We start from the raw sequence: 12,441 nt of genomic DNA, 5'->3' as shown, positions 1-12,441 counted from the left end.
TACTTGAAGTTCGCCGAGGGAGTAGATCGCAGGTGTTCTCACCATAAAAAAAAAAAAAAGTAACTATATGAGGGGATGAATATGTTAATTAGCTTGATTGTGGTAATCATTTTGCTATCTGTCTATTTAAGCATCACATGTGCACCCTCTAAACAAGTTTTTATTTGTTAATTATACTTCAATAAAGCTGGAAACAAACAAAAACCCTGCAACTACTGCTCCCCAAAAGACCATAGAAATCTCAAAATGAAAGAAAAATAAAAAGATGGAAATATTTGAAGAAATTATAGAGATACATTTTCTAAAATTAAAGGAAGACAAAAGACCTCAGGTATAAAGATTTGGTATCAATAAGCTATGCTACATAAGAAACAGCCTCAAAACTGATAGCATGCAGCAGTGAGGATTTACTCCTCCTTTAAAAGTATGCAAAGTAACAGGAGCAGCTCTCTGAATATGTTCAGAGAAAGCCCAGATCAAAAATTTCTAAGTAATATCAACATGATGGTGTGTGTGTGTGCATGTGAGTGTGCATTCTTGTGAAAGCCAGAGGGGCATGAAAGTGTTAGGGGTATATGATTTGGATCTTTTACCTACTTATCAACCACCACCACATACTTCTCCAAAGTCTAAAGCCTAGAAATACTGCTTTGCTTCAGTGAATGTGTGTGTATCAGTCAGCTATTGGCCCAGAAGTGCTGCATAACAAACCACCCCTACCCTGTAGCTAACCACAGTGAGCCTTCATTTTCAGGCACATAGGTCTACAGGCTGACTGCCCCTTGGCTGGTCCAGGAGGCTTGGCTTTACTTCAGGGTGTCACAGCTGGCCTCACCAAGGGGAAGTCTGCTCTACATGCATCCTGGGGCCCAGATCAGGAGTTCCTCGACTCAGTGAGTCTCTATGAAAACATGGTTAACCCTGACCAATAATACAAATGGTACAAATCAAATCAACGGAACATAATCATCTATCCCATGAAGAAAGGCTCGACTGAAGGCAAAGATATGAAGAAACAGGGATTGTCACAGGTCAATACTTCTCTAATCAAACTGGGATCTGAATATTAGCAGCATTTGGATCACATGGGGAGCTAGTTAGAAATGCAGAATCTAGGCCTTGCCTCAGACCCACAAACTCAGCACCTGCCTTTTAACAGGAGTCCCAAGTGGTTCATGTGCACATTAATATCAGGAAGTTGCAGATCCACTACACTGATTTTCAAACTTGGCTGCAGATTGGAACCCCTGGGGAACTTTTAAAACAGCTGGCTTCCTGGACCCTGTTCCAGAGATTCTGATTTTATCAGTGAGGTATGCCCTGGTGTTTTAAATCTTCATCAGTACCTTTAACATGCAGCAGGATTCAAAAATCATGAATACATAATTAGGAAGTGATGAACATTTTGGCAATAAATAATAAATTTAAATTTGCCTAAAGCTTTACATCAATTTTCCATCTAGTCTTTTATTACACAAAAGTACTTGTGTAACATCATGAAGATATTGGAAAGGGATTGTTCACTGCAATACTGTTTGTAACAGCTGAAAATGAGAAACATCTGAATAATCCACTCATAGGGAAAAAGTTTAAATACAGCATAATGCATTTGCACTCTGCAATGCTTTGCCACTTGCCTGACAGATTCCTGCCCTTATGTATTTTCTGTATGTTGCCCTGGCTCATAGAACCCATTGATCTTTGAAGCCTAGGAAGAATGCTCATCTCTCTGCCTCACCAGGAACTTTCTGGACACTGATTTGGGATTTTCACAGAAAAGCAGAAGCTTTGAGAACTTAACAGGTGCATGCCCCCCTCCTTCCACTAAGGGCCAGACCTGGGCATCAGAGTGAGCCATGTGACTCTCACCCTGGCAGGACAGGGCAGGGGGGTACTGTTGGCCCAAGTCAAGGGAGTTCAGAGGCCAGGCATTCAGGAAGCCAGACTCATTGGCACAGGTAAGCAGAAGATGCCAGAGGGGCCCTGTATTAGTCAGGGTTCTTTTAAAGGGACAGAACGAATAGGATATACATATATATATATATATATGTATATATATGCATATATATGTATATATAGTTAATACTTAAACTCCCCTTTATATATGTATAAACAATATATATATAAATTATATATATATATAAAAGGGAGTTTATTAACTATTAACTTACATGATCACAAGGCCCCACTATAGGCTGTCTGCCAAACTGAGGAGCAAGGGGAGCCAGTCCGAGTCCCAAAACTGAAGAACTTGGAGTCTGATGTTCGAGGGCAGGAAGTATCTAGCATGGGAGATAGATGTAGACTAGGAGGCTAGGCCCGTCGTCTCTCCTTTTCACGTTTTTCTGCCTGCTTTATATTCGCTGGCAGCTGATTAGATTGTGCCCACCAGATTAAGGGTGGGTCTGCCTTTCCCAGCCCACTGACTCAAATGTCAATCTCTTTTGGAAACACTCTCACAGACACACCCAGGATCAATACTTTGTGTCCTTCAATCAAATCAAGTTGACACTCAGTATTAACCATTGCAGGCGCCCGACTCTGAGGGCAGAGCAGGAGGCATTTGCCTGCTCTCTGTGCCCCTGTGAGAGCTGTTTAGACCAAAGGCCTGAGGCTGGCAAGTGGGAGGTGTCCTCACTGGGACAGGACACAGGTGCTGAATTACATCACAAAGCGTAACTTCCCTACAGGGCGTGGACTCAGAAGGGCAAGAGAGACCGGAGACCAGGACCCACAGAGACCCTTGACTGGGCCACAGGCATGAACTAAGAGTGCCAAAGACCCAGGAGAACCACAGATCAGGTCGTCACCCAACCCCACAGGGAGTAAGAGGGAGCTGCAGGCAGAGCAGGCTGAAAGTCCACCAAGGGCTGAGGCCACAAGGCCTCTGAGGCAGCCACAGTTTTCGTGATCACACCGCACAGGACTGAGAAGCAGATAACAAGAGTGACGTGCGCAGGGGTAGGCATAGACACATCAGGGCCTAAGGGGAGAGGAGCTCTCCCTAGAAACACAGATTGCTCTCAGGATAAGGAGGGGAGGCTGGTAGAGAGACCCCTTAACTGGCATTCCTGGGTGGGTTTCCTTGGAGAAAGAGAGGGCTAACCCCAAGAATGACCCTAATGGCCCTGTCTTGAATACAGCTAGGCTGACGCTAACAGGAGGCAGTGTGTGGCTCGAAGATTCTTGAATCCAAAGCAGCAGCCGCGGCCACCCCATCCTGCCCACAGCTCCAGCCCTGAAAGGACGAGGAGACTTGACTGTGCCTCTTGCCCAAGGGACCATGCCCAGGTGCCGGTGGCTCTCCCTGCTCCTCCTCACCATTCCCCTGGCCCTGGTGGCCAGGAAAGACTCAAACAAGAATGAGATGGCGGTGTTGAGGAAATTAAAACCCGTCAATGCCTCAAATGCCAACGTAAAGCAGTGTCTGTGGTTTGCCATGCAAGAATACAACGAAGAGAGCGAGGACAAGTATGTCTTCCTGGTGGTCAAGACGCTGCAAGCCCAGCTGCAGGTAAATGTGTCTCTCCATATAGGTGGACATTTTCATGTGGCGGCACAGTTGAAGTCAGACTGAAAGAGTGGCCATATGAGAAAAATATCCGTATGCAAAAATCCTAAATATGTGAATGCTTAACAGCGTAGACATTTCCACAGCATCAATAAGGCAGTGAACACACAGAGCGCCTTCCACAAATGCTTGGGCTGTTGTTCTAAGTCCTTTGCATAGACTAACTCGTTTAAACCCCAAACTTCTAATCAAATGTTCATGTATTTGCTAAGGTTGGGAGACAAATAGAGCGCTAGCCATGAGAAAAGATCTGATAAAGAAGGGTGGGTCCAGGTGAACCCGGACCCAACTAGCAGACACTCCTTCATCTCCTGCTGTAATCCTTTAATGCCAGATGCAAACAGATTTAAGTGGGCATCACAAGTAGCCTTGATTGCATTCAGTCACTAATGAATTCAACAAATACTAATGTCCTGCTATAAACCTACTGCTGTTCTACTCACTAAAGACTCAGCAGAGAACAAGACAGGCAAACTCATGCCTGCATGGGTCGTTATGGACTGTGTGCTGAGCTGGTGGGAGGGGCTTTGGGTGGGGAAACCCTAGAGGGTGGGAGGTTTCACTGGAATCTGGGGGACTGGGGCCTAATGTGGCTGAGGGGGCTGTCCCCTGGTCAGGCCTGTGTGAACCTGAGCATCTCAGACCCAGGAGAGCTGATGGTTCTGGAGAGCCCGCCTTTCTCCTCTCAGTCCTCACTGAGCATGCAGCATGCCCTGGGCTTGGGGACAGGAAATGGAATGAGAAGGCCTTGCCTTCAAGGAGGTGACAAGCTGGAGAGGAGCCTTTACCCAAGTGTCCGGCTCCCGGAGGCTATGGAGTGCTGACTGGTCTTGGTGTGAACAGGGCTCCAGGCAGTGGGCATCTTAGCCTTCCGCTAAAGCTCTGTCGTGGGGTGAGGGAGGAAGGAAAGTGGAAAGGACGAGAGTGAGAGTAATTTTTATTTTTTTGCCAAAACTTAAAAAAAAATACAACTTTTTTGAATAAAATTGCATAACTGCTAACCAACAGGTCACAAATCGTCTGGAATACCTTATTGATGTAGAAATTGCCCGCAGCGACTGCAGAAAGCCTTTCAGCACTAATGAAATCTGTGCCATTCAAGAAAACCCCAAGCTGAAAAAGGTATGTGATGAATCACCTGTCCGTGATGGCCTGGGGAGCTCTGAGCCCAAGAGAGAAAGCTGAGGCATGCAGACCTTCTCTTTGAGGTCGGGGTGGCTCCCAATGTTTAGCCCCAGATAGCCAACCCTGTGGCTTTTAGAGCAGAGGATCCAGGGCCACAGAACATGGTGGAACCCTCTGAGCTTCTTTCTCATCCTTCATCCTGCAGAAAGGATGTTGTCAAGACCACTGTTATCTCAAGGGCTCCATTGACTTCTGGTCTTCTGAGGCAGGCACACCGGACAACACATAATCACCAAAAGCCTGTCCTCTTGGGTCCAGACCAGCCACCTGCTATTGCTGGGCCCACAGTCACTCATCCTTGTGCAGACACAAAAGGAACTTCATTCATTCACTCATCCACTCATAGAAACTTACTGAGCACCAGGTGCTGTGTGCTTTGCACCAGGTCTATTCTGGGTGCTGAAGATTAAGCGATGACTAAGCCAGATGGTGGCTCCACTCTCCTGGGTTTACAGCTGATTTTTGCTGGGGTCAGCGCAGGTTTCCAGGAAGGCTGGGGCAAACCCAAAGACTCCCAACAAAAGGAGGACTTGGCCCCGGGGCTTTTGGCTTCAAGCCTGTATCTTTTTATGTTAGATCAGCTCATATGCCAGTACTTGGTCCCAGACTGATGAAGGCCTGAGCATTCTGCAGGTTTGCCCAACAGGTGCATCACTGCCCCTGTCTTTACATTAATGGTTCTCCAGCGTGAGCAGGCGTCACAATCACTTGGAGGTATTGACAAACCCTGATGACTGGGTTCCACCTGCAGAGTTTCCAATTCAGTAGGTGAGGAAATGGGGTCTGAGAATTTGCGTTCTTAATGAGTTCCCGAGTGGTGCTGCTGCTGCCGCTGCTGGCCTTAGGATCATTTGGAGAACCACTGCTTTATGCACTACCATGGCACAGAAAATTGCAAATACGTTTATGAACTGCTCTGTCACTATGTTTGATGAAAACTGCCTCTGTATGCTCAAATGAAACAAACCCTATCATTTCCGGCTCACAGTATGTCTGTCAGGACAAACATTTCAGCAGTGAGCTTGTCCGAATGCTATCTGATCTTTCAAGCTTGTTTTATCTTTTACTGGTATTAGGAGTATGGTTGTTTTAAATTTATATTTTCTCCTGGGCTTTTAGGGATTGTAGGAAAGTTTTTGCTTTTGGCAGTTTGTAGAAAATATTAAAGTACATTAAAGAAAATTGTTCCCAAGGAGCCCACTTGTGTCTAAGATTTCCATGATATGTCTCAGGTTTTAAACATACATGTTTAAGCAGACATTTGTCAATAATAAAAACTTTCTCTTTTTCCAAGCAGATGCTTTTAGTTTCCCAAATTTGATGTAATCTGCCTGTAAGGTCATCTTGATCCAGTACTTTTTATTGCAGATTTTCAATACTCAGCAGGGACTAAACTTTCTTCTTTCTGACTTTGTCTGCCTCTTAACTCCTGGAAGTGCCCCAGTGATTTCACTCTGTTTGACACGGCCTTTGCAGTTTGTCCAGGACCACCATCTCTCTGCCTCCCCATCTATCTACACATCCATCCATCCATTCATTACCTGTCACATACACATAGGATATTTTATTTGTTGTTTCAATGATATTTTGAAAGAAAAGCAGAGTTCTTTGGAAGAAAAGATATGTTAGGCCCTAAAATTTTATAAATTGCTCTTGACTTGTTATTAGAACAAAAGGGATTTACAAATTTTATTTTAGATTCAAGGGTACACATGCAGGTTTGTTATAAGTAAATTCGTGTCACAGGGGTTTGATGTACAGATTATTTCATCACCCAGGTAGTAAGCAGAGTTCCCAATATGGTATTTTTTTCTTATCCTCTCCCTCCCCTGCCCTCTATTCTCCAGGAGGCCCCAGTGTCTGTAATTCCCTCTTTGTGTCTATGTGTTCTCATTGTGTAGCTCCCACTTATAAGTGTGAACATGTGGTATTTGGTTTTCTGTTTCTGCATTAGTTTGCTTAGGATAATGGTCCACAGCTCCATTCATATTACTACAAAGGACATGATCTCATTCTTTTTTATGGCTGTGTAGTATTCCATGGTGTATATGTACCACACTGTTTTTTTAATCCATTTCACCATTGACAGGCATTTAGGCTGACTTGATGTCTTTGCTACTGTGAATAGTGCTGCAATGAACATACATGTGCATGTGTCTTCATGGTAGAACAATTTATATTCCTTTGGGCAGGATTCCTGGGTTGAATGGAAATTCTGTTTTTAGTTCTTTGAGGAATCACCTCGCTGCTTTTCACAATGGGTGCACTAATTTACACTCACACCAGCAGTGTACAAGCATTCCACCTTTTGTCCACAACCTGGCCAACATTAAAATGGATTATTTAATCAATAAAATAACATATTTTAGCTAACAATCAGAATTGTTTTATTTACACTGCATTAAAGAGAATTAAAATAATGTCAAGTTTATATCTGAACTTGTACCACAATGTTAGGATTATTAACATTTCTTGTCTTCCTGTGGTTAAAATAGAACAGAGATCCCTCTGGGAAACTCCTGATGGCTATGAAGTCTACAGCCTCCAGCTCTGCAGATTCCTGGGAGCATCGCTTGAGGGTGGCGACCCATCTCTCAGCACATTCCTAAACTGACACCTAACAACAGGACAATGGGTTTTCTGTTTTTTTCGCCACTCGACTGATTTTTGTTGTTGTCATCTTTTTCAGAAATTAAGCTGCAGCTTTTTGGTAGGAGCACTTCCCTGGAATGGCGAATTTACTGTGATGGAGAAAAAGTGTGAAGATGCCTAATGGTGTTTTGGGGTATCCGTCCAACCTCCGCGACTACTTGATCCATGAAAATAAAACAATGGCAGGTGGGAGGCTGTTCCCAATGTGCTTTCTTCATGCATGCCTCTCTGCTTGGTGTTTTGTTTTTCAGTTTCATAGTATGTGGGGACAGAAGATGGGCATGTCCAGCTCCTCTTTCCTGGCACCGAACACAGCCACGCCCCTTTGGTCAGCTTGATGGTAGACCCACCACCAAGTACAAAGGATAGGGTGAGGCCTGATTCCATTCCCTACAGCAAATCAGAGGAGGAACCCCTTTTGCTTGGGTAACAATCCCTTACAGAGGTCTGCACTCAGTGGGTGCCAATTCAGCAGGTTCCATCTGGATGCTTCCTTTGGCCTGAGGCTCTTCCTGTCTAAGAGTCCTGAATGGACAGGTCATTTGGGCTGGGGGACCCCTGTGGCAGAACTAGTAGCCCTCCCCTGTGCGATCTCTATAAATTGGGGGATTTGTGTATCTTTCTATATGTATTAGTCTGTTCTCACACTGCTGATAGACATACCTGATACTGGGTAATTTATAACGATAAGAGGCTTAATTGACTCACAGTTCCACATGGTTGAGGAAGCCTCATAATCATGGCAGAAGGTGAATGAGGAACCAAGTCATGTCTTACATGGTGACAGGCAGAGGGCTTGTGCAGGGAAACTCCCATTTATAAAACCATCAGATCTTGTGTGATTTATTCACTACCACAGAAACAGTATGGGGGAAACCACCCCCATGATTCAATTATCTCCAGCTAGCCCTATGCTTGACATGTGGGGATTATTACAATTCAAAGTGAGATTTCAAACCATATCACTGTGTAGGTAAACAATGGTCACAAAGAGAGACGGGTGGTGGCAATAAATCTTGAAGGATAAACTGTATTACATTGTTTGCATGTGTCTGTTCATGGGTGTACATGTGTGCCTGTATGTGTGTGGGCATGTGTGTGTTTGTGTGTGTGCGTGTTGTGTGTAGAGAGAGGAGGAGGAGGGAGAGAGGGAAGGGGGACTTGGAGAAGGAAGTAGCCAAACAAGGACAAGAGCAGGAGATAAAATTCTCTTGAAGAAAGTAATTATTAAACAGACGTGTCTAATAGAGAATTATTTAATGGGTGGAGTTTCGTTTTGCAAAATGAAAAGCTCTGGAGGTTGGATGCATGACAATGTGAATAGACAACACTACTGAACTGCACACTCAAAAGTAGTTCAGATGGTACATTTTGTATGTATTTTACCATAATTAAAAAATTTTTAAATAGATGTATCTATTTTAAACGTAGTGTTGGGTATGACTCAAGAGGCTAATTGTATCTCCAATGTCCATTAGGAGAAGCCAGGTTTTATCTCCCATGGCTTGCTTGGTAGGTGGTAGGGATTTCAATATTTCTGCCCCGGACAGGATGAGGCCATGAAACGCCAAGGCCTCAAGCTTCTTTTTCCTCTGGTTCCTCTGACTTAACCAATGTGTGTTTTGGGAGTTGGAGACTCCCGCCCTGCCTTCAGGCAACAGAGACAAGTGGAATTTGCCTTGGAACGCCTCTGCTGTTCCTAACTGTCTCCTCTCCCTCCTCAGCCCCTGCCTGTGTGCCACTCCGGTTATGCCCACCCTGATTCCTCTGCTGAGGCCCCACTCTGCTCACTTGTTTGCCTTCTCAAATCCCCAACTAACAAAGGAACCAGGATTGGGATGTGACACATATTTTATGACTTGAGCTTAATACACATATCTTGATTGAAAGTGCTTCTTTCCCATGTGCTAGGAAGACTCCATAAGAAATTGCCCTCCCGTCCCTCTACCCCAGACACAGGAAGTCATGAGCCATGAGGAACAGCAGACTAGAGAAGACCGCAGCCCAACCTTCCAGGGGCTCCCAGTGGCTGTACGGACTTACAGCTCCATGTGTCTTTTCTGGTTTTCTGGGAAGGGAGTATCTTAAGAAAGACAGTATTTTTGAAACATCTTGAATTGTCTTTCCTAATAGACAGGTGAGAGGCAGCCTCAAGGAGTCAGATGTCGGGAGAAGATAAGGATCAGCAGTGTGTGACCAGCTTGGATGCGGTGCAGTGGGGGTGACGCCCACCTGTGCTGTGTACAGATCAGCTTCCTGTATGGCCTAGAGACACATCACGTATATGTGTTTCTATGCACAGGTCTATTTTGAAGTGCATTTCTAGTTATAGTAAAATTTTATTTAATTTTCAACCTGCCTGTCCTAATCTCTTCCTTTCATTTTCCCTCTAAACACTGCCAAACTGAAATAAAATGCAAAACAAGCCTCATTTTTCATATCCAACATTTAATGTCTTTTTGCTAATATATTACAGGAGAACACACAACACATGTACATGCACATGAACTCATTGTCCACCACCTTTCCCTGACTTTTCCAGAAATGAGCCCACTGTCACAGGGCCTGCTGGCTTCTCTTAAAGGTCATGGGGAGCTCTGAATGTCCAGCACTGTCTGGGCCTGAAATGCAGGAGCACTGGGAACACAGGAGACCATGGAACTTGAGGGGACGGGCAGAGGCAGGCAATTCGTGTGGTCTTGGATGTTGCCCAGGTTCGGGATTCACAAAGCGGGGTCCTTGCCCTCTACCTTGCTGTCCTCCTTGCAGGGATGCATGGTCTGTCCACTTGATGACCAGTCATGACCATATTGTGCGTGAGAATAAGCAGGAATTCAGCTGAGGACAATCTTGGGCAGGGCCGTGGGGACCCCGCAGTCTGGTGGGGAGTGAGGTCTGTCTCAGTCTGTTTGTGTTGCAATAAAAGCTTGTTTGTGTTACCTGAGGTGGCTAATTTATAAAGAAGAGGTTTATTTGGCTGACAGTTCTGTAGGCTGAAGAAGCAGCATAGTGCTTCTTGTGCAGGAGAGAGAGAGAACGTGAGAAAGAGAAAGGGGAAGAGTGGGAGGGACAGAGAAAGAGAGAAAGAGAGAGGAGAGGGAGGAGAAGGGGAGAAGGGGAGAAGAGAGACACAGAGAGAAGCAGGCAGGGAGGTGCCAGGCACATTTTAACACTCAATCTTGCAGGGGGAAACTCTCTCATTACCTCGAGGAAGGCACCGAGCCATTCATGAGGGATCTACTCAAGCACCTCCCACCAGACCCCACCGCCAACAGATGGGGATCAAATTTCAACATGAGATTTGGAGGGGACAAACATCCAAACTATATCAAAATGCAAGGTGTTGACCCTGCTGGGACCAGGGGTGGGCTGCCTGCGGACCACAGGGCAGCAGCAGCATGGAGCTCAGAACCACAGACTTGGGAAGGAGCCCGGTGTGCTCTGGTCTCAGAGGACGTGAGTGCTGTCCCAGCCTAGCCGGTTTCTACCTGTAGGGCCTTCACCACCTAACTTAATCCCATCTGCTCACACATGACCTGGGAGAGCGTCAGGACTGCCTGCCCACCAGGGGCCTGTGGAACGAGAGGTAAGAGGGGTGGGTCTGGGAGCAATGTCCCATGTGCGTCCTAGGAGGGGCCCTCCTTCTCCTACGTGGTTGGTATACTTAGACCATTAGATGCATTTGTAAAATCTGCAAAAATGTCAGGGACAGACAGTCATTAAGACTTGGGAACAGACGATGCCCCTGAGAGTGTGGGGGTGCGGATGGCAGCCAATCAGTGTCCTCCGCTGATTCTTTCTGGACCTCTGTGTGGTGGGGTGGCTGGACAGAGGGGGTGCAGGTAGGGGGTGCACAGGGGTGAGCTCTGGGGGACCCACTTGTGCCTCAGTGAAGGGGACTCCCACCCTCAGGCCATGTTCCTTTCTTCTTACTCTCCTCTGTGACTCTGTCCAGAAAAAAAATTGCTTGAAATTTGGAAAAAGGCAGAGGGAGATTAGCAGAGCTTCCACCACCATTCTGGAACATTGCTCAACAGGCCTACTGCTGGTGATGGAGTTATCTAGGGAATGCACCTCTGTTTGACTTGGTCTTTGTTATTTAAGGCAAGACTCGAAAATTACCATTAACTTGTGGAGCTTTTTGTCCAAGGGAGATCCCAGTGATTTCTGTGCAGCAGAAAAGATCTCCCCAGATGCTGTGGTTTTTCAGGAAGTGAACCAGTTATGTAACTGACCTGGGATTTCCCCTCATGCCCAATAACCACGATTCCTCCAGTTCTCCTCCAGCCAGCATTGCCTGCTGCTGGTTCTCTCTTTACAGAATTGAGGAAATCAGACGCTCCTGTATTTGTAAGTGGTCTACGTTTGTAACTTTCTGAAAATTACCCTATTGCAGTCTCCATGTGAATCCCCCAAAGTTCCCCACACTCCAGGGCATCGGGTTTGTCCGATGGGTTTAGGACCTGTTGCGCTCCCTCCCTCTGCCCCGTCCCTTGTCAGGTCCCTGCAGGGAGACTAAGGCATGCCTCCTCAGAGGCCTACACTCGCTATAGAGGGGACAGGGGTGAAGGGTGCAAGTAATACACAGAAAAACACCCAATGGCCAAGAGATGCCTTTGATGGACATGCACGTTGGCCCCTTATGTAGGGGCTTGGCAACTGCAGGGCCACCTAGGAGTCGGCTGGGGTCCAGAGAAGGCGACTCTGAGAACGTCCTATTTGGATCCTGCCCAGGGAAGAGAGCAAGTGCTCAGACTCTGATGATGGCCACCCATTGCCAGATGGGAACTTTTCGGTCATGAACTTATGATGCCTGAAGGCAATAAAACGAGCAACATGTCCCCGGAGCAATCATTGTTCCTTTTTTCTGGTTCCAAACTCCTTCAGATTCCTTGTTTTTAATAACACACCTGCATCCTCAAATACAGAGACATTCTGAGTGAGCCACTGGGGGCACCCTCTGTGTGGACATGCTGGCTTTCTGCTTTGCTAACCATATTGCTGGAGGCTTTGTCACCTACACTATGCTGTAC

The 12,441-nt window shown here is 46.0% G+C and overlaps 1 protein-coding gene across 1 annotated transcript; it reads left to right on the top strand.

Moving 5' to 3' along the window:
• The first annotated feature begins 2,735 nt into the window (after nt 1-2,735).
• On the top strand, nt 2,736-8,116 carry CST8 (cystatin 8). The gene is made up of 4 exons (XM_015149611.3): nt 2,736-2,961; nt 3,144-3,514; nt 4,580-4,693; nt 7,446-8,116. Exons 2-4 carry the CDS (start codon nt 3,284-3,286, stop codon nt 7,527-7,529), a joined length of 429 nt encoding a protein of 142 aa, XP_015005097.1. The 5' UTR covers nt 2,736-2,961; nt 3,144-3,283; the 3' UTR covers nt 7,530-8,116.
• Nucleotides 8,117-12,441: the final 4,325 nt, after the last annotated feature.

The sequence above is a fragment of the Macaca mulatta genome, chromosome 10 (assembly GCF_049350105.2).
Source record: "Macaca mulatta isolate MMU2019108-1 chromosome 10, T2T-MMU8v2.0, whole genome shotgun sequence".
Lineage (NCBI taxonomy): Eukaryota > Metazoa > Chordata > Mammalia > Primates > Cercopithecidae > Macaca > Macaca mulatta.
This window is presented reverse-complemented; position numbering and strand designations above follow the sequence as displayed.